Genomic DNA, 24,469 nt, shown 5'->3' with positions numbered 1-24,469 from the left:
ATTTCCCTAATGTAAACTGGAGGAGGAAGAAAAAATATTTGCCAGTAGATTCCCATGTTCTGACCTCTGCATGAACTCTAAGTAACCAGTCTGCAATTTCTAACAGCAACAAGAAAGGAAAGTGCATAGAAAGATACTGAAGGATCCCAGTCCTCCCAGCTTTTGCTAAGCAGACAGGACACAAGTCAACTGAAGGGAAAAAAAAAACCAAACCGAAACAAAAAACCAGACCTTGCACTGCACAAAGCTGCAGCACTCTGTAGCAAATCACCAAAATACTTCACTGCAGCCACCACAGGTGGAACACTGCAAGTCACAGACCTGTACATGCCTTGGGGACCAAGGCCTGACTCCAACGGCAAGTTTCTTCCCAAAATCTATGTATGCCTTGGGGTTTAGCTACATTATCAGTTCAAGGTAAAACCAGCTTGATTTAGAAATGCCAGATAATGGAAAATCTATCACAACCCAATGTTAATGATTGCCCAGCTTAATTAGTGTTCGCATAATCACCCATCTCTACTCCAAAAGGTAATGTGTTGATAGACAAATATTCAAACTATTTTAGGGTACCTTAACATCAGGATTTTCTAGGTTGAAATTAAAAAACAAAGCCCAACCGCACCCACTGAAAGTGTCAGAAAAGTTACAGGAGATCTTCAGCAAAGTAAGTTCTTTGCCTTCACATAGTGTTAACGAGCAGTAACTACTCAAATTAGCATGGATAAACTGGTCTTAAAAGTGGCAGAAATATAGGAATAAGGCAATATTACAGTGTCTATATTAGACTGCAAATTTTTATTAAAAGAGGGTTATTCCTAAGTAATTAAGAAATTAACCATTGTCACTAACCTCAGGTTCAGCAAGGCACAGACATACACTAATACTTTTTTTTTCTCATATCCCATGGTTTGTAGCAGACAGGTCCCTAGAAAAAGCTGGTAAATTTGTTTTGTTTTGGCTGATAGAAAATAATGTGCTTTTGCTGCACAGGTGTGCAACGTTTTCAGCACATTATTTCCAGTTTTCTTGAAAAGAACAAATTCAGAAATTATTTTAAAAAGGAAAATGGATTTTTATGCTTGGAGGAGCTTCTTGTCTTTGCAGCTGTAGGAGAAACTAAATGCTGAAACAACCTCATCAACCATCAGCACACTGCTATTACTACCATGCTGGACTTTGATTTGCTCTATTAAAGCAGTTCACACATTTAGCTCTGAAATTGGCATTTGATTTGAGGCTTATAGAGATGGATGATGACACTTCGTAAGAAACTGAAACTGCTGCTGCAGACTGGTTGACCCTACCGAGCTGTGGCCATCCCTCCTCTCCTCACACTGCCCTCTCTGAGGCACAGTCATCCACCTGGATTGCACAGTGAATTTGTTTAAGCAGCTCATTTGGCAGAGAACTTCTCTTCCAGAATAATGGGAATAGCTTTCTGCTAGTTTAGCTATCTCACCCAGCCCAACACGAGGTCAGACACGGGCCAGCAGAGTGAAAGGGAGCAGCTCACGTCACTAGGTGACACAGGGAAGAAGATAGCCATGAGATTGGCTCAGCTGTTTCATAAGGCCTCACCCTCTTTCAAACATAAAGGAAAAGATCTAATGTTCATCCATTTCAATGGCATTTGAGGCAGGAAAGCGTTCACCTTCCGCCAACAACAGTCATTGCACAGAGGTGACATATTTCAATTATGTAAAACAAGTAAACAATCATTTGCTTATCATTCTTCCTGGTGAAAGCTCTACTGGCAGCCTACAAAACGATGGCATGCTCTTTTCTGACTGGGAATCTCAAAAGCATCTTTTCTACAATCCACTCATTCCTTGCCTGCTTGCCTCACTTTCCTGTCTTTTGCCTATGTGAACCAGTTGAAAGACACAAGACGGGCAAGTGACTCCTTTAGAAAAACCACACAAATTCAGGTCCTTCTGCCTTAGCACCGTACATGGCTGGACATGAGAACATCCTTTTAGAAAGGCTGTTTTCAAAAGCACTCTCTATTCCAGGCACGCTACTTTATCACTGCCACGACTGAGATGCACAAGGCACTTGCAGAGGGATTATTCTGACACAGCAGGAACAAATCATCTTTCAGCCAGCACCAACAATGAAATGAATGAACCAGTTGGGAACCCTGATGCAATTCATTAGACAACCTGCACTACTCCTGAGCAGAGGTTAGGACAGTATTTATTCACAACAGAAAAGGTACCATGTGTTCTTCAAGTAATTACTATAAACACTGCACAAATTAACTGCCATTAAATACTTGTTTTAAAATAAAATGTTCTCCTTCCTCCGTGCAATAATATTAGTGGAGAACACAAATACAGGAGCTTGAAATAGCAGAACTTGAAGAAAGCAGGAGGAAATTCAGCACCCTTTATTTTGCCTGTTAGTGCAAATTACATATATTTGCACTTCAGTAACACTCAGAAACCAGGGCACCACTCTATTGAGAGCTCTGCTCTCATCTGGCAAAACCAGCTCCTGCCCACTGCCCTTCCAACCCAGCCACAACAATACAGGGGTCTTTAAGGCAGTTGGCAATTGCAAAGGATTTATCCCTTTCCCCAGTGCAAAACATTAATTCTATTTGCTACAACATGTGTTTTGAAAGACAAATCTACAGCATTCACCTAATGTAAATACTTCATGGTCCAGAAAAGGTTCAGTCAGATAATCACCTATTGTGCTACATGTGGAGGGAACAAACTGTAGGAATGACAAAGTTAGGTAATCTACCCCTCCCTGTTTCAGAAGTTATTTCCAAACTTCTGCTTCTTTGGCAAGGAGACTCAAACTTACTAAAATCCAGTAGACCAAAGTTAAGAATTAAAAAGCTCCAACCTTCCAAAAAGAGAAAATTTAACACATATGCAGAAATACAAAGCCAGCAGCACACACACACACAAAACCCAAACAAAAAAAAAACATTTCCTTTGGCATAGAAAGGGAACAGGCAAGTGAGATGTCAGAAGAGTTAAGTAGTCACAGGCTGCAGCTCCACTTCCCATCATCAACAATCAAAAGGCACAACGGTTCACTTCAACAGACAGCCAGACCCTCCATCTTCCTTCAGAAGGGGAGGAATTCTCCCCTCGGGCAAGGGGTGATGCTGAAAATAAGATATAAACTCCTAGAGGAAGAACAGAGTAAGCAGCTAAAGCCCTTCTGAGATGTACAAGGGAGTCAGAAAAAGAGGGTGGGAGAAATAACACCCCAGGAGCTCTTCACAGCTTTGAGTGCCATTTTATGAAATGCTAATTGAACTCTACACAGCCAGTCATAAATGTGGAATATGCTTTCCTTACCGAGATAATATTTTTCTTATAATTTCAATACAGTGAGTTAAAAAATATAAAGAAGTCACACAAGAAGAAGAGAAGCTGCATAAAAGCCAGGATGTTCAAAACAATTGCAAGAACCACTATTAATGCGTGCTTTTTGCATATAATAAAACCTATTATGTCTAATCACAGAATATATTCAAGCAACACAAAATCCCACATATACTTTGAAAGACTAGACAGATAGCTCAGTGCAAAACAATGCACTACCCATGCACTGAGCTTTTCTGATGAGGAGCAGGAGAAAAGCAGAATTTCTGTTGCTGTACATGCCAAACAAATTGTGCTACTGCAACCTGTCTTCCAACATTCCCTTAAATTATCTGTATGGATAATGGCAAAACACAAGTTAGCTCGATTCACTGAGCTCAGCATTACCAGAATTTTAACTAAAAAGCTGCACTGTAAATTAGATTTGTTTCCCCCTGGTTTTAATCAGTTGAAGATATTTATTAGGGATAAGCACAGTTCCTGAAATCTACAAAGGCTTCTGGGTTTCCTGACATATCTTACTGTTTCCTACAGTACCTTTTCCTTCCCTGTTTTGTGTCTGCCACGTGCAACATGACCAAAAACACAGAGCAAACAAAACACTGACTTGGTGAAAGTGTTGCTAAAAACTCCAGGAGGAAAGGGTGCACATTTTGGGATTGGTTTTGTTTTTTAATAAACCTTCACTAATCATCATATTCAGAGTCACAGCAGTAGAAAAGTATTATTAAAAAAAAAAAAAGCAGAAGAGCTGCTGCAACTTGACTAAGTCTGCTGGATTAGGTGCTAGAGGAATTAAGGGTAATTTACTCCTTAAACCTTTCCCAAAAGAATGCCCAGCAGACCACACTTAGTGGCCATTTTTAACCTGAGAAGACTTAATTTTTCCGAGATGAATCCAATCCTTCCACAACAACATAAAGGGTTACAACAGCCACCAATACCTTCATTTCTTCTTCCTATATACACTCTTGCATTAAACTAACGCCTCAAGACCAGTGTGGAAAACTGAAGTGGAGAGTGAAATGGAGAAGAACAGAGTATATATTCATATATCCAAAAGGAAGTTAAGTTTACCAAACACTAATAAGCAACACTGAAATACAGAAATCGAGAGCACATACCCCAAGGTGAATGACACAGTTAAAGTAGAGCATGCCTTATTCTGCAATTTAGGTTTTATTGCATAAAGATTTGTCAGGAAATGTGGCTCACACAGTGTGTATGCATTGCAATCCCTGGTTATTATAATACCTATTCCAGAGTACTGCATGACAGGTGCTATTTTCAAGGAGGCAATTGGGTATTTGGGGGAAAATGCTCCGGGTTGTAAAGAACTGTTTTTGTTTAATGAGTAATAGGTCTTCCTCATCCCCTCCAAAACTGAAAAGTCAAGGAAGGAAAGCAAACACTGAGTGAGGTTGCTGTGTTACAACACAATTCCCCCGTGCTGCTTTTAGCTACTCATTAACTTCCACACATATTAACCAGATCACAAAAGAGAGACACACTCAGTTGTTTCTCCCTCCACAGCAAGAAAAAAATGAAGCAAATGATCGGTTTAGAACCACCAAAATCGCTCAAGAGATACATCATACCATGGACAACTGCAGTATGGCTCCACATTCAGTGATGAATCCCTACTATTGCCATGGGGCCACAGAGTCACCAAACACTCCTGGAGCCAAAGTTTGATCTGGAAATTCCCATACTGTAACATAGCCAGATCCAGCACACCAAGGGATGCCCAGAAAAAAAAATACACATCACAAAATACCAGTTAGTTGTCATTTCAAGCACCTGACCTAAGAAACATTCTTATCAAGGCAAGACCTCAAAAGTAAGCTTAGGGGTGACTGACAATGCACAAACTTGAACATCAGACAGATTTTGGCTGCAGCAGTTTTTGGGATTTATATTTTGGCTTAGGCAGCATGTGAGGCTCTAGAGACAGCTCAGGGGAGGCTCAGTGAGCAGCCACACAGGTTAGAAGCCAACTGAGGACAAGAGCAATGCTGTGATGAGCTCCTGACATCAGGGAACAAAGGAGTTGATGATACTCCTCCTCCGTGAGGACAGCAGGGTGGTACAGGTCAGCCCCCACCTGAGAAAGCACCACCACCATTCAACAACACCAGCCTTCCCACAACTGCAACCAAGCAAAACCACAGCAGGTGCTGGAGGATTCCTCCCCATAAAAGGGCTTTCTTTTTATTAGCAATGAAAGATGAACAAAACCAAGACCACGAAGTACAAACCCCCCTGTTGTGACCCCTAAAACGATGCACAGTCTACAAAAGACAAACTAAAATGGACAGAGCAATGGACCTTTCACTCCCCTTAATTCAATTCTCTCCTTTAAGTCAGTGCACTATTATTGCCCTCGTAATGAGACTGTAACACTGAAGTTTTTCAGCTTGATGGTAAAATCACGTAGTGTCCATCCATCTCCAATAATAGCAATATTGAGACAATGAACTCTATTGAGGCATCTAATAAGGCAGATAGTCATTTGCATAGTACATTTTCTGTGACTCTCTGTAATACAACATCTCAAAGACTCAATTCAGACTATTCTCCTTTCCCACAGACATTTTAAAAAAGGATTCTTTTACTAGAAAAAGAAACAATGACCCCTCCCATAATAGGAGAAAGCAAAAGATAGAATTTTCCTGCCTACAGTGAGTGCACACTTTTTGCCTGTGTATTTTTATTTCGTTGGGCTAGCTTTTCCTCTTTTTAAAATTAACTCTATGTCCTTTCCATCTCTGTTGTGGCTTGAATGCTCAGAAGTTTATTTCTGATTTTGTTCCAACAGGCTTCTGAGCAGGAAGTACCTTGGGATCCCCATCCACCACCACAGAAAAATTTCATCTTTAATTCCTGTGCTACACTCTTTTTCTTCATGTCTTCACATACTTCTCTCCTGTGTGACTCCCTAAATTGTGATTTGCTGGACACACAATTATGAGCCCTGGGTTTTAGGATGGGCTCTGCAACGCAGTACTTGGGGAAGTTTGACAAATCACTTCCCTCCAACAGACTGTAACAGCCTCAAAGAAATGTACACGCATATAATGTATACTGTGCCTCAGAGTTCAGCTCAAATAACACCTCCAACTTAGAGAAGAGCCTTAGAGAAGCACCAATGATTATATCCTTGTTTTTCACAATCCTCCTACTTTGCCCTCTTTCTGGTAACAAATCCTGGACTTTGTCAGTGTTCCATTTGGCACAAGGAAGCACACATCTTATTCCTGGAGGTAGTTATGCTATTTCTACCTGCATAATAAAGGCACACACTCAAAACACCACCTCAGTGTGGTCCCACAGCTCTTGTCTGCTCTGCCCTCTGTCCCTCAGCACAGTCCTAGGGAAGCTCCAGATTTTCTTAAGCGCTCCATTTTCTCTGCCAGAGCCCACAAAAGGAGCAGTGTGAGAGAACACACATCCATAACTCATCTCCTCAACTCCCAGCCCGTGATACAATCATTGATCCACCTTTGGCCACGAGCACAAGCTCTCTGCAGCAGCCAGGCCAGGGTGCAGAGGAGACAACCACTGAGCTACCGAAGTCCTTGGACACTCCCCTGCCACGTCCCAGAAAACCAGCAGTGACACACACTCTTCACATGGGTCAGGCATGAAGCCTCCCTGCAGAGGGCTGAGCCAGAGCACTGCTCTCAGGTTAACCTTCAGCAGCTCAGTGCTGGGCTCTCAGGAAAACAAAACTAGAGGGCATTTCTGGCAAGTCAGAGAAGGTCAGCGGAAAGGGAGAAAAAGCTGCCACACAGCAGCCCTAGTGAGGAACAGCATTGCACTCTTTGTCCAAGTTTCTGATTTTATCAGATTATGCCACAGTGTTAACACTGTTTATGGCCCTATTTTGTCTGTGAATCACCCACTCTCAGAGACTCTTCCTCCACCCCAGATTATAAATAGCACCATATACAGAACAGAGACTGTGAAGCAAAGGAGACTTGTTGAAACAAAATAATGTATATTGAACTGACAAAAATCTTTCAAAAGCCTTTCTTATTTATTTATAGTGCTGGCTAGACAGGCAGATTCCCACATTTTATAAACCCTGTAGGTCACTATCTCCATTGCTCATTCACAAACAATTCTGCTAATAAAAAAAAAGCCTTCTGGTTATAACTGAACTTATTCCCCAGCACACTGCTTATTGGCACATGCCTTTTGAAAAGAGAGATTTTTAAACAAACAGTATTACACATTTTCCCTGTTTGAAGGCAACATATGCCTAGACCATGATATGATAATATGACATTATTTATGTATCTGGAGACATTCAGACATTGCAACCAACCTCTTAGTGCTCTATCAGTACACATAAGTAATTTTCTACCATGTCATAGCAGACTGTGACTTAAATTTTCATTGATTTTCATAGGTAAATACATTCTCGATAGTAAGTACGAAATCCATCACATGTTTTTTAATTCCCTCTTTTCTCCAGAAACGACTTCTTGCAGTGGGAAGTTCACAGTGCTGTCATCCAGGTTACAAAACAGACAAAGATATGTGGCCAAAAGCTGTAGAGAACAGGCTCCTGGAGTTCAAATGCAAACAACGCCTTGTTAAACCAAGACATAATGAGCTGCAGCCATAAGGAGCCAAACAAGCACAAGGCCTGGGCATTAAGGAAATCCAAATTCCTCTTGAGATGGGATGGGTAGAAAGCAAGCATGTACATTCTGCTTTGGCAAGGCAAACCTTCAGTGCTCCTGCTGAACCCCAGGGAACTCATCCCATCTTTCCATCCCCTGCTCAGACGTATTTGCCACCGCTTCACACCAGAAGAGGATCTGGAGTGGATACATGTCAGCCCAGCAATGGCCTGCCAAGCTCAGGCACACACATCAAACACACACCATTACAATGCCCCCACCAGCGGCCTGACCCTTCTTACCAGGCAGACACACCAACACCAGCAACACTGGGGCTGGAAGAAACCCTTGATTTTTCCTCCAATTACAGAGACATGGTTACACAAAATGCCTGTGTAAAAGACATCCTGCCCAGAATCGATTGAACAGAAATAGAAGAGCCACTGAAACAATGCTGGCATGTTCTACTGATGAAATTCTTTTTAAGTGCCTAAGGTGAACCCATTCAAGTACTTCACTATTTGATTCACCATTTTCCCCCCTGCCATTCATCACACGATTCTTTGTCAAGCTAACGGTTCCTTAATCAGTTATAGAAGTTAAAACCTGATGTAGCAAGTTTCCTCTTTAAAGCACAAAGGAGGAGTAAAACAAAGCACTCCAATGCACATTTCAGGAACAGTTAAATATATTAATACTCTTGCTCTTCCTTATTTTGTAGACTCAACAAAAATCAACTGTTTATAATCTTAGGAAAAAAGGAAAATACTAGTGCCTGGAAAATATCACAGCAAGTCTGGACATAATTTAAGCCAAGTACATGTCTTTTTTTTTTATTATTCTCCTACTGCTTATCTCAACACAGTTCCTTTTCCTTTAGCCTGTTTCAAACAATACTTGATAATAAACAAACAAAACTAGATAGCAAAATAAATTATTTCTCACTAAAGGCTCATTTCTTCTCTTCTGTTCCATACTTACAAATACATACTGTGGACGTACACAGTCACAGATATATAGATATATATATATAGACACACAAATATATTGTGTGTCTATATTACTTAGAGTATCCTATTATCTTATAGTTACTCAAAAACTGACTCGTATTAAAAATGACTTTTTCGTAGAAAGCAAAAACAAGAGTAGGGTCCCCTTCCAATGACTTAGCAGCACTGAAATTCAGAAAGTCCAAGCTGTGTGCCTTCACTTCACTGTTACTTCAGACCTTCGTGCCTTTTTCTCCACATTTAAGAACAGAAGTTTTCCCAAGGGCTCAACACATTGATTTTCATCATCATCTGAAATACTGACCAAAGGACCTACAGTAGCAATATTTAAACTTCCATAAGCTCTTTCCACATAAAAAACGTGTCTGTAATAACAATCTTTGTTATTACAAAATCTGATCAACACAGAAGGAACTACAAGATCATAAAACACGACTGTGACACAATAACAACGATGGGGATCTCCCACGTAAGTTCTCATTTATGCACACAAAAGGGAAACAGGGAGGAAAAAGAAATTTAATTAGTGCTGACTGAAAAGTGAGGCATATGGTTCACAGGAATTTTTGCTTTCAATTAAAACACCACCCTCCTCCTCCTCAGCAAGCTAAATAAATACAAATGAAACCAAACTATTCTGTGATGTGTATATGCAAAAAGTGGATATAAGCATGAGATAAAATTGGGGTGGAAGCTGTACCATAGACCATGTGCAACTACAGTCTGAGTCCTGCAAAAAACACTTTGTCATCACACTAATAGAGGCACTTACTCCTCTCCATCATCACTACTTGTAACTATCTGTTTCCCCCCTCATTAGTAAAACCTATTCCACCTACATACCTAAAATTCGACTTGAGGTGTGGGCAGAAAAGGAAAGGGGGAGATAAAAAGTTGTAAAGAACGGGGCTGAATTTTAGCAGTAGACTTTTTAATAGAGAAATCATGTTCTGAAGTTTCATATTGATAAAAATGCTAAAATATTAAAATAGCTATGTTTCTAAAATAATATGTTATAGGGAAACATGTAAAAGACAGGGCCATTAGGGATGGATTTTCAATCAAAATGACAAATTGCAATTATGTATATACAGAAAAGACTTAAGAAAATGGGATACACTTGATTTAGAAACAACTATGAGAAACGCTGTGAGAAAGACCATCCATACTTGCACTAAGAAAACAGAATGGGTGGAGCTTTCACCCACTTTAAGTTACACCAGGATTACCTGGCCCAGAGAAGGGAGAGTTTAGGAAAGACTGTGCCACAGCTCTGTCAAGGCTGCCCATCCCAGGTGTGCTTGGAGATTTCACCAGAGCAGCACCACCACAGTGTCTCTAACTGGGGGTGCTCTCACACACTGTGCATCCCACACCACAGAGCTTGGCTGGGGGTGAACACCTGCAGCAGGACAGGAGCAGGAGGAAGAGCTGTTCTGCATGACAGGGAGACAGGCACTGGTGCTCTGAAAATCAAGGGCAACTAGTTAAATGAGAAATGGGAATGGTAATTCACAGAGTGTAATGTGACATTAGCCAGGGTCTCCTACCAGAAATCCCTCTTCATAACTTACCCCAAGTGCTTTGGAGGCAAAGTTTTAGGACTATGTGCCAGCATCTGCCTATATATATATTTACTTAATTATGAAATGTTGCAACCAAAATGCTTCAAAACACTGAGAAAGGGGGAAAACAGATTGCTGTGCCAATGCTAAATACCCTAAAGACCAGTTTTTTTATGGTCTGGCAAGAAATGGACTTTCCCTGACCCCCTATTACTCCCTTCACTAAAATTGCCCTTGCTGTAGCTAGGAAAAGCTTACATATTTCAGAAATACCTAGGATATCAAGATAAAAAGTCTTAATTGACTTTTGCCTATTGGAGCCTTTGCAGAACTGGAGCGCTGGGAGATAAAAATGCTCTCACCTCAGCTTGAAAGCTAATCAAAAAATCAAGGGGGCAAACACACCTCTTAGTAAGGCTGTGTATGGGGAGCTGCACTGGGACTCCCTCTACCTGCATCCCAAAATATATCCAGGCAAGCTGAAGCTTCTCCAGCAGCACCTTCTCGTGAGGGGGCAGGCAGTGAGCAAAGACAGCCAAGCATGGGAGAGGAAGAATGTGGCTCTGCCTCCATCCTTTGGAGAGGGGCAGATTAAAGTCAAACAGGCAGCTTTAACTCCAACATTTCCTAGGCTTTCAGAAATGGATTATGCAGTCACAGAAATGATCCCTAAATTCAGACTGTGTGTTTACACACATACATGCTTAAAATAACACACAGTAGCACACATTTGGGCACTTCAGAACAGAGACTGCCTTCCCATGCATTTTCAAAAGAAGCAAGGTAGCCCCACTCCCAACTAGGGAGCTTTGAGCAATACCCTGAAGTGTGTGTGTGTATATATATATATATATATATGCATACACACACACATGCAAACAGTAACACCAGTCACATCTTCCCCTCAGTAATGGCCACCACAGACTGGAGACTTTGCTACCGTGTAGTGAAGCAGATGAACCAGACAGGCTCACTCCTCTTAAGCTCTCAGATCATCATGGGTTGACCATCAGCAGACACTGATCATCATCACCTCTTTGCAAGCAGCACACAGCTGGTGATCTCATGTAGAGAGAGCCTGCAGGTTCAACGTTAGCTGTCCAGAAATGCCTTCCATCACTTTAACCAGTATCCAAATTAGAGGGGACAGGGCCATGTTATCACAGCTGTCAAGCACACAGAGGTCTGGGGGTGGCGGGTGCGTGTGAATTTGGCCTCCCTCTCATTTCAGGAAGGGATGTCTCATCCCAAGAGGATCTAATTAAGAAGAAGGAGGTGGACTGGTCGGTTTCATGTCAGAGGGAATACGGTCCAGCTCTGTGTAATGAAACAGCACATACTTGGGCACAGCTTCAACAGCTGAGGCACGCTGCTAGCTTACGTAGGCTGCAGCAATCTTGCTCCTCCATGTACACTCTTTACTCATCATCCTCCCCCAACAGCCTACTTCCTTTTCTTCAGAAACTTTGCTTCTCCTTCCACAGAGACAGACATGATGGAGGAGTGCCTACACCCCAGGCTCAAGGAGCCTCTCGTACACTTGTCCTCCTCAGCTGCACCCACCCCCAGTTCTTGTTTAGCTCTCTTTGCTGCATTAAAGCAGGGACAGGAACATCTCAAAGTCCTCCAAACACCACCCAACACATACAAACCACAGACTGCTCACAAGACCAGTCACAGCCCTACAGGAGATCCAGAAACAAACTGTGGGTTTTGTTGGTCAGAAAAAAAGCAGTACTTGCTGTGCAAAAGCAACAAAAGGGTTTCAGTTATGTACAATACACTCTTCCTGGGGCTAGAACAGCCTGAGGGAAGCCATTCACAACACAGATATTTCACCAGCATACTGATTTTTGTACCTTTTCAATATAATGGCTGTTACCTTTAGCAGGGTCTGCACGTCCATGTGCCATCCCTTCAGAAGCTCCCAAGCATCCCAATGCCTCTCACTGACCCCACCTGCTATGAGTAGAGGCTTCAGAACTGGGACTTGCTCCATGACACGTATCCAGGGTGATATTCACTGTCCCACTAAATGCCTGCCAAGCTTTTGTGCAGCCTCACTCACACTCCTACTCCCTTTTCCCAAGCACTCGAGTGGTTTACCACAGGCTGCCCTGTGTCTAGAGGTAAATGTCTATCTCACCACACAAGAACCCTTTCCCCATCTGTGCCTGATGTAAGGAATGCCTTTCCTATCTACAAACCCACCAAGAATTAGCCAATTCACTTAGAGAAGAAAGAGACGAGACCCCACAACCCCACTCTTGTCTGATTTATAACCCATTCATGACCAAAAAGGAACCCTGTATTCACAAAATACAGGAAGTTGTATAAAGGAAGCTTTTTTTCCCCTTGCAGCTCTCATATTTGATGCAGTTTGTGAACAGAAGTGAATCCTGGTGGAAACAGGTGAGGTGGGTCACTATGCTGATTTCCTATATGCACCTGCTGACTAAGGTAGATTGCTTTTCTGAAGTCATTGCCAGAGTTCCCAACCCCACAAGATTCCTTAGTAGTAGCCATGTACAACTGCAATGTCACATGGCATTAACAACCTCCAGGTGACAAAACAAAACCACTGAAAGAAAGGGGAGGAAAGTGCAAAAAAGATATGAGGGGTAGCAGGCGCAGCTCCCAAGTCCTCGAACAAATCTTGACACAACAACCTACTGCAAGTCCTAGAACTTCTCAGTCATTAGCTTTATCGTCAAAACTCCAGCAGGATTTCATCAGTGCTATGTTCCACGGTGGAGCATAAAACAGCAAATGTCTGACTTCAGGAAAGCAAAAGTAAGAGGTCTTTGTTCAGAACGGAAACTGAAGTTTGGCACTATCTTATCTCCCATCTTTTCCAGAATTTCTACAGGAGGAGACAGAATGTTCAGCTGACCAGTTCTCACTGCAAAACTCAGATTAACATTCACGGAATGAATTTTGATGAAATCTGGAGACAACAGTGACAAACACCACACGCAGCAATGACTGAATAAATGCCCATATATGAGATACCCGTTTGCTCTTCCATCTTGCCTTTTTCCAATTAAAAAAAATCATTTACAAAAGAGAAGAAGCAACGAAGGTAGGCAATTTGCAGAAAGAAGACTGCAGGAGACTCAATCTGCAGCAACAGGGTTTTTTTCAGAGCTGGGCATTTCAACTTACTGTTTTTCTTAGCAGCTGTACCAAGTGTTGTGAATAGCCCTAAACTTAGGGATAGGAGGAATCACTGCACACACTGCTTACAAACCATAAGTGCGCTGCACAGAATTCTGCATGCGGCATAACCTGTGGGGCACAGTGAAGGTCATCAGAAATTACCTTCTGTCCAGCAGGAGCACTGGAAGCAGGCAGCGGCTCTGCTAGGATGGAGCAGGGGCTGCCTTGTATGAATCACCCACTCATTAACTTAATGAGTTAACAACTGCTGGATGTACAGCAGCCCCTTCCTGCAAGTCAAAAACAGTGCAAGTGAGTGAAAAGGACGATTTTTGTAGGCTGCTCAAACTTTCAGAAATTTAGAAGAGAACTATTTGCACCACTTAGATGAAGTCCTAACCAATTCCACCATGAAGAGAACTAGGCTCCATTACCAGTGAAGAGGGAAAAGCATGCTCTGCAGTAACTAAATAGCAGCTCTGACCTTCTGCTCACTCCTCCTGCAGTGCTGTGCTTTGCACACTGAACCAGGAAATAGTTGAACAGATACACGTGAAATTATGAAGACTGAGTCAGAAGACAATAGCTAAATAAATACCAGTTAAACCACATACCGTAGATCTGTCTTGTAGGACTGGGAAATGAGTATCGCCTAAGGCTGCTCCAGATATTGCATCCACCTGCAAATATTTGCTGCTGGCTAAAGCTCAGCACATGCACTCTCAGCAGCAGCAGGACTCCCCAAAATATTGCAGACAAGAAAGGAGGAGAATGTTACCTTCATTCAGAGCACAATAAACTAATTATATCTTTTAATCATCAAAAGCATATAGTAGCTTGTTGGAAGACTTTTTTAGTTTGGGTGTTTGGTGGTTTTTTAAAGCACATTACAAAGTTAATTAAGGATGCGCCTCTTTTTTTCCAAGAATTTTAGGCCTTCAAATTCATTAATATAGAGAGCTGATTGTTAGCTTCTTTAACGTGGCTGTTTTACTACAAGTGTACAGCAGACATCAGAAACAAGAATGTCACAGCGGAATTAGGCACACACAATAAAAGCTCAGAAGCAATTACACTTTCATTATGTAGCCTTAAATCCACATATAAATACGTTAAGACATTTATATTTTAGATAAACTACCCTTCAGCACTTGTGAAAAATCACTGAAGAGAAAGACAAGAAGATAAAAATGCACTAACGCGGTGCTGGAGGACTTAGCCATTAAAGTCACATCTTCTGAAGAAACATCTAAACACTTTGTAACAGCATTTCATCTATAACTGTTAAGCTGAAAAAAAGGCCTGTCTCCAAATGGATTCAACACATAACTTGGTTTTTTTTTTTTGCTTCTCTTAACTGGCTAGGATTTTTTTCTCTCTGGATATCACTGAAATTTTAACATGTCCAAATGCAAGTCCTTAATAAGTTACAGACAAAGGCAAGTTTTCTCTCTTTTAATAGGGAGAAAGGAGTGTATTGTTGAGATTTGTCATATACATACAATTACCTGCATTGTTATGGAGATTACGGAACAAAGGCCCAAACAGATCCTCTTCCAGATCTTACAGCCTTGTCCTTTCCCATAATTATTGTCTTAAAATTGGATTTCATTTAACACATTCATAATACAAATATCTACCAGTGCTTAGCATGTGCTAAGCTTAGGGGTAGTTCCAATTATTTTTAAATGGATGTGGCAATGCATTTAATTTATCACTCAAATTAACAATTTAATAGTACTAATAAAGCAAGGGTTTTTTTAGTTGGTTGTAAGAAGTCTTAAAACTAGTACAAATTATTAAAATAACTGGTTAGTTTATCATTCACTTGAAAATAAATGCAAAAGAAACTTTCACAAAAAATTCTTATTTTTTCCTTTCATCTCAGAAATAGGATTTTGAACAGCAGAGATAATGAATTTTTTAAAAATACCAACAAACAACTTTTATCCTGCAAATATTAATGCCCCTCCTTTACCTGATGTAAGAGTGTGCCGGTCTCCTTTCCTCAGCTGTCTGGTACAAAATCTATCAGAAACGCTGCATTTAGAACACCAGGCCTGTGTCTGTGACATGCTCAGTGTGCCAGATAAAAAGGCCAGATCCTGACCTCAAAGTCGGGCTGCTCATTTCTCCCTGGTGCCCAGGTGCACAGAGTTAGAGGTGAGTTACCCTGAAAGTTACGCAAAGATAATGAACTTCCCCTAAGAAATAACTTCTTTTTTTTTGTTGTTGAAGATACACGCTTAGAACCACTGTGGGAATGAAGTTGTGGCTACAATTCCCATATTTCCCCTCTATAAAACAGAAAAGTATAAATCCATAGAAGGTGAAAACATCAAAGACCTCAGTTAACCAGGCACAGCCTACTTAACAAAAAAAAAAATCACATCAGAACTGACAACAAAAAGGACATTTTCATTGGTACTGAACTTCAGGCCAAGTATCAGAAGAAGCAGCTGACCCTGCAAGCAGATGGAAAGAATACTATAATTTAAAAAATATAATTCATGTAGCAGGAAAGTCATGGACTCAATTCCAAACTTGATTATAAATGGGCAATTATAAAACATGCAGTGTCAAGAAGACATTAGAATTCCCATCTCTGCCTTCACTAGAGAAAAGCAAATAAAGAAAACAGAATTTGATTATCCAAAAGGATCCTACCAATTTATTGTTGTTCATTTTATTTCCCCCTTGATTTATAAGTACTTATAAGTATGTAAAATTCCTGCAGAATCAAAGATCATGATCACAAAAGGAAGAAAACCCTAAACTCCCTTATTAACACAATACAATTTTACAGATGTAAATTTGATGCCAGCCACAGCCACCCATTCTTTTCCTTACATTGTGTTTCATAAAAAGTGACATTTACTGTTTAAAAAGTACAGTGAAACTGTGGCACATCTCATATTGTACTATAACCACCAGCAAGGCTGAGTCCATCTCTTTTGATGGTTCACACTGTTACTTTCTGCGAAGGTACATTTCTTTCACCTGCATCCCAAAGGGAAACAGTGGAAGCCCTTCTCCTTGTCAGCCAAAGCCACATCTTGGTCTCAGAGAGCTCATTTACCCCAAATCCCTGCTAGCACACAAAACTGGTTCCTTTCCAATCCAGATGTCCCTGGTGGTGGAAGCCTCATCCATTTCCACACCAACACCTACCCTGCTCTTTCCACTTCAAAGCACTGAGGCCACCTTGCACAAAGTCAAGCAGTAGAGCAGGTTTTGACAAATAAAGACAAAGATGGGACCTTGTTGCCTTATATATTAGAACACTGCATGGCAACAGTTCTATTATAATTAAATTGCAAGGATCCCATAGCTTCTAAGCTTCATACCTTCTTAATGCTTCTCGTGGAGCAGCTCCTCTGAGCAGTGACTCCTCTGGATCCTTGCAGCAGCCATCTGACTCCTCTTCTTGCTACACCCTTTTATGGCACTTGTTCTCATTAGTTACAGGTGTTCTTAATCTCTAGTAATTGATCCCAGCTGCAACTCATGGAGGGGTAGGATTACCTTCTACTGCCCCCCTACAGGACCTCTCTTACTATGAATTCACCTGTCCTTAAGCTGATGCAGACAGATGAAGGCAACTAAAATGAAGTCTCACAATTTTCCCCTTCTGTGTCATGAGACCTTCAGGAAAAATAAGTTGAAAGTTTCAAGGGGACAGTCTGGGAATCAGTTGTCTAAGCTACTTTGGGCATGAGGAAACACTGGGAAGAAAAGGCAGCAGAAAGAAGCAACTTCCATTATCAACAGGGATTGCTGGTCCTGCAGGCACAGCAACTGCTACAGGGAGGTAGCAGGAAGCTTTCCCAGCCTGTAATACCATGGATGGTCCCATGCTTTGCTGCTTATCTAGGCTGGCCTGTCCCAAAGCTAAGCTCTGCTGCCCCATCCTTTGCAGCATCCTCCTGTTTCAAGAGTCAATGTGGCACTCACAAACCAATCGTCTGGCTGGCACCCTCTGCATGGCTCTCTCCTTACTTTGAAAAACAGAGCTCATATGAAATAGAATTTGGAAGTGAGGACTCAAAATCAGGTATGTAGAAACAGACTTGCCAGCAGTGACCTGCTCATGTGTGTTATATAAGAAAATAAACAAGGAAGCTTATTCAAAGTGCTCTAATTTACTAGAATCCAAGTACACAAGAGGAAATAATGACAGAAAGCTCTGCCTAAGCTCCACCACGATGGGGAATGCAGAAACAAAAGCCACCAGCATTCCTGTGCAAAAACACCCTCCAGAGCCATCTACCATTGCAGAGACAAACCATCAGCAAGCAGAGCAAGATGTGTAACATTATGAACTGGACCAGGAGTCCTCTTACAGGCATGCAGAGCTCCCTGTCCTACCACCCACCTGCCAAGACATCCATGAATGATTCATTTTGACACACTCCATAAAAAAAATAATCCTGCTGAACTAGCAGAAGCTTTTAAATATGCATTTAAAGCCATGCCAATCTACATCCCTCGATGACCAAGGACAGGCTACGTTTTCCACAAAGCTGGTCTGCACAAATAACCCTCTTTGGGGAGCACTCCTATGCAGGCTAGGTTCAGCCCAACTGCTTGCAAGCTGGCAGACACCAAAAAACCCCTGTCAAAATAGTGGCAAAAGGAAGTAAGGAATTACTCTGAGAATGCAGCTAATCACAGAGCCAGCTGTGTTGCAGATACAAATCTAACAGCCTAACAAGGGAAAGCTCCCAGCCACTCACCTGGGCTATGATGGGAGAGAGGGCTCCAGCACTCGGGCTCAGAAGTGCAAAGAGACTGCATCTGCTTACCAGGCCACAAGAGACAGGCTGTAATTTGCAATAAAACTCTGCACCTGATGCTCAAGTCTTCACTTGGTGATTTTAGAGTCTTAGAAGCAAAAATGTCTTACCTTCAAGGAGGAAAATGGGGCTGAAGTTCACACAAATAATTTCTTAAGTTCACACAAATTATTCCTTATATTCAAGCCCTGGCCCATTTGGTGCACAGAACACAAAAACCAGTACTACAGTATGTGGACATCATTCTCCTGCACACCACAAAGTCAAACCAATCAACCAAAAAACCATTAGGCCCTCCCAATAAACAAAACACCCAACCCAACATTTAAAGAAAACACCCACATTGTCAGCCCTAAAGCAGAAGCCCATGCGCAGAACGTAACAAAACCTTTGTATGCAATAGGAACTGCCCAATGACACACTAGGTATTTCTTTACCTTGTTCAGTTTGGCTAAAACTGTACAGAAGAATGAGAAAAATCAGAAATGCACCAAACAAACAGGAGGTACAAGAAGAACAGGAAACAAGCAGATCGGCAGCACTGGAGAGAAAAAGACTTCCAGGCACTGGCTAGGAGAGCCTGAATGTGATCCTAACAGGGGTCCCTTCTCCTCCCCAAAGCCTTAGCCCTCTTCCCCACTCATACCAGCTGGGTTTGAAGCACCATGTAAAGCCAAGGTCAGGTCTGGCACCACTGCAAACACCAACATCGTCCTTCCTCCTTTTAGAGCTGCCATTTCTTTTTCTTTATAGGTGCAATTTCTTCAATTCTGAGACACAGTTAAAAGCACAGTTACCTTTTCTCCTATTACATTTCTACGTGTGGAGAAAGAAGCTTTCCTACATGGCCTTCGGTATCACAAAGAGCACAGAAGGAAAAGACTGATGGGTGGATGCTTGGTTTCAAATATCAAGGGGTTCTTCCAATTTCCTGATGATGATAGGAAAGTAAGTACTTTCAGTGACGTGCCAAATACCAACAGCATTTATGGAAAGATATGGACATAGCTTTCCCTGCCTTTTCCACTGAAAGCCCATGAAGGCCATAGAAGATAACTAAATGAGGACACGAATTTATTGATTCAACTCTGGTTGGACCATATTTACATGTCCATTCTTTGTTGGATTACAGAAATACTTTTCCCACTTAATCTTGGATTTTCTCCTGGAATTTTGGATTAATAGCCCCAGGAGGCCTGTTTATGCGCAGATACATTTGGGAACAGCTGGAAAGCACTTAGAGAAGAGCCTTGGTGCAGCCTCCCAGAGCAGTGCATCTGTTTTGTTCTTCTCTTCCTGTGATGCCTGATCACTCTTCCCCCACACTCTTTGCTTTCTAACACTTCATATTAGCACATGTTTACCTACACTTCATTTTCTTCCCCCCTCTCCCAGTTGAAGCCTTCCCCTACACAGTCATCTCCTGCTGAAAATTAATTTCCTACTGATAGCTCCATTTAAGGCAAAGCTCTTTCACTCACCCATCCCAACATAGCAGTAGGCCCTCTCTGCTGGAGAAAACCAGCTAGCTCCTCCTACACTTCCAGCAACCTTTCACGATGTTCAAGGTACAATTTGCATTCAAGTTTTGGAGTCAAACTAAAAGCATCAAGCTAACAACCAGATGTGCAGCCACCAACTGGTTTAGTAGTGTCTCTCGCCTTTGCTCATCCTGAGAATCTTTCAAGCAGGCAAGTAAATGTCATAGGTAGGCTTTGCACCTACAAACATCCAAGTACCCAGCCACTCTCCAGCACTGTCAAAATACTCCCTCTATGATACACTGTAACTCCAGTAGAAAGAAGGAAATGGATAAATTAAAATTATATAGATTACGCCCTGCACAATGAACAACCAAAGATTTTAAAACAGCAGCAATTTCGCTCATATTTAGAAACTCCAACCATAAAAAAATTACATGCCATGAAAATTCTCAACAAAGACTTGCATGTAGCTCCCATAATTGAGGAAGTACTAATAATAGCATGGCTGTTTGCACAGACAACATTTCCACTGTGAGCCTCAATTCTGATCTCAAATATGCAGAAGAAGATATTTTGTTGTGAGTTGCTGGCTGGAGACTCAAAGTATTGGAAACCATGTGAGAGTGCTGCAATGTGCAGCCAGCCTATGCCTCTAAGGAAGCACATCCATGCCATGCTGAAGACAAAGCCTCCATTGAGCCCTGCAGAAGGTGCTTGTGTTGTGGGGCTTTGTAAGGAACATAAAGAAGCTCAGGAAATTAACCTGTGTTGCTGTTGTAAACAAAAATGAAAGCAATCATCATACAAAAATAACCTGGCCTGGCAGATGAAAAGTTTATTTCTACTCTCCTCAGCCACAAGCAAACTGTTCACAGCTCCAGCTTCCCCTTCTGGTCTGTGCTGCCTAAGGTCAGGCCTGCTCAGGCCTCCAGATCAGCAATGCTCATACTTGTGTTTTTAACAGCGGCCAATGGAGGGTTTACCCCAGAAGTGCATGTAGAGAATCAGCAAGGGAGCCTCTCATTTCTCTGTCTTTATTCTTTTGTAAGCCTCTAAATGAGCTGTATGCAGACCAGTCACAAAGTTAAATGGAAATTACTATTAACTTGTTCTTGCATCTGCTGAAGATTACCCAGAATAATTTCACAAACTAAAATTTAAATTTAGTGTACTATGCAGGAGAAGACTCAATAAGGATGATTAATAATGACCAATATATAGCAGAAATTATCTTGCATGCAACATACACACATGGCAAGCCCACATTTGAGATAAGATGGTTCTTCATTTAAACTCCTCACTTGAAAATTCAGACCAGTAATTAAGTCATAATCCTATATAATCAGCTCACACAGTATCAGTAGTTCTGTGCATGGAAAAAGATGTAACAACAAGCTATTAGGTCCACATAAAAGGCACTTGTAATTCTCAACACCAAAACAAGCCCAAAACCACTGTCTGTTGCTCTTTTAGTAGTAGACGTTATTTATCATATCACTGATGTGATCACTCTCAACAAGAAACAAAGAGCAAGGTTTGTTTTTTAACAACTCCAACCTTGCCCACTATGTTGTAATTCCTGAAAAATAAGCAAGATGCTTATCCTTGAGTAAAAGGCACCACAGAAGGATCATGTGCCCATCACACCACCGAGGAGCTGCCATGACACAGCCATTCCACAGCTACGGCTGCTTCCCGGTCCCTGAGTGTGGCTGGGCCCACAATGGTGTCAGTGTGCAGTGCTGTCCCCTCTCTGACCCCACAGTCATCTGAGAGGCTACACAGAGGCCAGAGCCAGCCAAGAGCCACTTCCACCCCAGCCTTCCCACTCAGGGCCTGGCTGGAGACTGCAGAGAAAGGGCAATAGTTCTTACTGGCAACACATGAAGCCCAGCTCATGCCACATGCCTGACGGTCCCGCCAGCCGCTGTCACCTTCCTCCAGCAGCTACATGCCTCCCCAGGCAGTGCCAGGCCATGTCCCTGCACCTGAGCACATGCCACACCTCAAACAACACCAGCCAACTCTAACACCTGCCTGAGCCTATGCGAAGAGCCCTACACAAAGAGCAAAACTCTGCCCTGTTAGAGAACACCCTCATTTTGAGAGGGCAAGACCATGTGAACAGGACTGGAACGGGCAACAAGATTACTGCGCTTGAAGTACTGCCTCCAAGCAAGGCTTTATTCTGCATCCTTATAGCCTATAGAAACATAATGACTTTTCAAATATGAGTTATCCCACCCTACCTAAGTGGCTACAGTGAAATTTAGTCATTTCAAATGAGAGGGTGATTTGCAGAATCACACCATCAGTGAGCACGTGGTTTACATCCTAGTCCTCTAAGGAAAAAAATCCTTAAGGACCTTTCTCCCCACCTGTCTGCAGTTCAAGCACATGCTCTTAATGTTCAGAACTCCACCAGGTGCTGATCAGCACTAGTTAAAAAGCCTGAGAGTCTCAATAAACTGAGACTTCCTCGCCTGAGCTTTCACATTCACAGGTACAATTACGTCAAAATTGAGAATGTTGTCTGGTAAACTTTCAGTAGTGACACTATGGGCTGCAGGGTTCCCACCTAAAATTATGAGCCACACCAAAATCTGCAGATCTGACCAAGGTCCTGTAGCATGTTGATGGCACCTCTGATAACATCAGGGTTAACAAGATCTAGCTGAGGGTCCACAGCTGGGTCCCTAGATGATTAATGCATAAATTTAACTACAAGTAACTGAGGAGTGGGTCCACTTTTTTTAGTATTATTATTAATCATACTAGACACCAATTAAGAGCCTGACTTAAGAGAACATTAGAGATCACTAAGTCACCAGATTTCATACCGAGCTTGAGAAGAAAAACTGCAAACAACAGAGGTCATGGCAGGCAGATCCTGCCAGGCTGTTCCCTAAGGACAATCCAAGCCTCCTCTGAGGTCTTCCAAAATGCTGGTATACTTTAATACCCAATTCAGTTTCAGCTCTTATTCAGGAGAGATTTTTAAACCTAGGCTTGGTACAACAACAAACAGAGATCAAATGACAAAACACTGCAAGGAACCCCAAACTGAAACAGACGAGACGAGGAAGCAAAGGTTTGCAATAGTCAATTGCAGCCAATAGCTGCAATCACAAGCTGGCATCAACGCAGGGTAAGGAAAAAGTAGTCAAAAATGTAAAGCAGCAGTACAGTTCTGCTCGGCAGCTCTCAGGCAGATCTGTCACCACAGATTACTGAGCACCTTGGTTCCTATCAACACACATTCACACTTCTGTAGCAGAAACCATTGAGGCAGAGAGGACAAGCGGCTACATCTGGAAGCAAAAGTTCAGCAAGCCCCGGAACACTGGAGTTCACAGCGGCCATGAAGCACTCCTACGGGAACACTGAGAACACATCAGCGGAGGGAAGCAAGGCTGAGAGTCTGTGCCAGCATGCTGAGTGGGTCACCTGGCACGCCATTCTGATTTACATCAATGAAAGGTGCTCTAGGAAGGACACCCTGCACACACGTGGGAACAGAGCGGGGCCTCCAAGCCAAGCGGGCTGGCCAAGGCCTCCTGCTGATCTGCTGCCCAGCACCGCTAGGGCTGCTCGCTCCGCACCACGGCAGCGCTCTCCCGGGGAAACTCCGCGCTGATCCCGAAAGCCGGAACCCAGCGGGTGATGTGCACCAGCGGCACGGGCAGTGCGCAAAGACCCCCTTACCACATATACCCTATTAATATAATCAGCCAGTAGCGACACGAGGAGCGCAGGCTACAACACTGGGGAGACGGGAGCCGTGCCTGTTGTATCCAGGGCAGCTTTTACCCAGGAAAACAACCGGGGCAGCCTCATGCTCCGAAAGGAGCCACGCGGCTGCCTCGCCGGGTAAACCCAGCACAGCAGGGTAAACCCAGCACAGCCCCCGCTGCGGCCGGGCGGGGGGCAGGGGGAGGCCGGGGGGATCCCGCCCCAGGTGAGCAACGCCCCGGCCGGGCCACACCGCGGCCCCAGCCGCCCCTGCCCTCCCCTCCGCGGGCGGCACCGGCGGAGCCGCTGCGGGACAAAGCCCGAGCCCGGCCGCACACCTGCCCCGCCGAGCCAGGGCAGCCTTGCCAGGGGCAGGTGCGGCAGCCCCCCGCCTCCCGCAGCTCGGTCTCACCTCGGCCGGCAGCAGCAGCAGCAGCAGTGGCGGCAGCAGCAGGAGGCAGGGCAGGGGCAGCCGGCTCATGGTGGCGGAGAGCGCTCCCCGCTGCGCGCACGGCCGCTCAGCCCGACGCCGCCGCCCCCGGAGACATGGCCGGGCTGAGCCCCGCACCGCCCGGCGGCCCGGCCTTCCCCCGCGCCCCGCCCTACGAGAGGCGGGGGGACGGGGCCGCGGGGAAGCCCTGCGCGGGGCGGAGTGAGGGGGCGAGCGGGGCAGCGGCCGCCGAGAGCCGGGCCGGTCCCCTCCCCGCGCCGCCGCTCCTCGCCGCCTCCCGCCGGCCCCTCG

At 43.3% G+C, this 24,469-nt stretch overlaps 1 protein-coding gene across 1 annotated transcript in view; it reads right to left on the bottom strand.

The window, feature by feature from the left end:
* LOC115904602 (receptor-type tyrosine-protein phosphatase eta-like) overlaps nucleotides 1–24,263 on the bottom strand; it is a 74,470-nt gene extending 50,207 nt beyond the window's left edge. Inside the window, 1 exon segment of the mRNA XM_030950111.1 lies at nucleotides 24,140–24,263. Coding sequence (XP_030805971.1) covers nucleotides 24,140–24,208 — 69 coding nt within the window. The 5' untranslated portion in view covers nucleotides 24,209–24,263.
* Between the last annotated feature and the right edge of the window lie 206 nt (nucleotides 24,264–24,469).

This window comes from Camarhynchus parvulus, chromosome 5 (genome assembly GCF_901933205.1).
Source record: "Camarhynchus parvulus chromosome 5, STF_HiC, whole genome shotgun sequence".
Lineage (NCBI taxonomy): Eukaryota > Metazoa > Chordata > Aves > Passeriformes > Thraupidae > Camarhynchus > Camarhynchus parvulus.
Note: the sequence above shows the minus strand (reverse complement) of the source record. Positions and strands in the feature narration are given on the sequence as shown.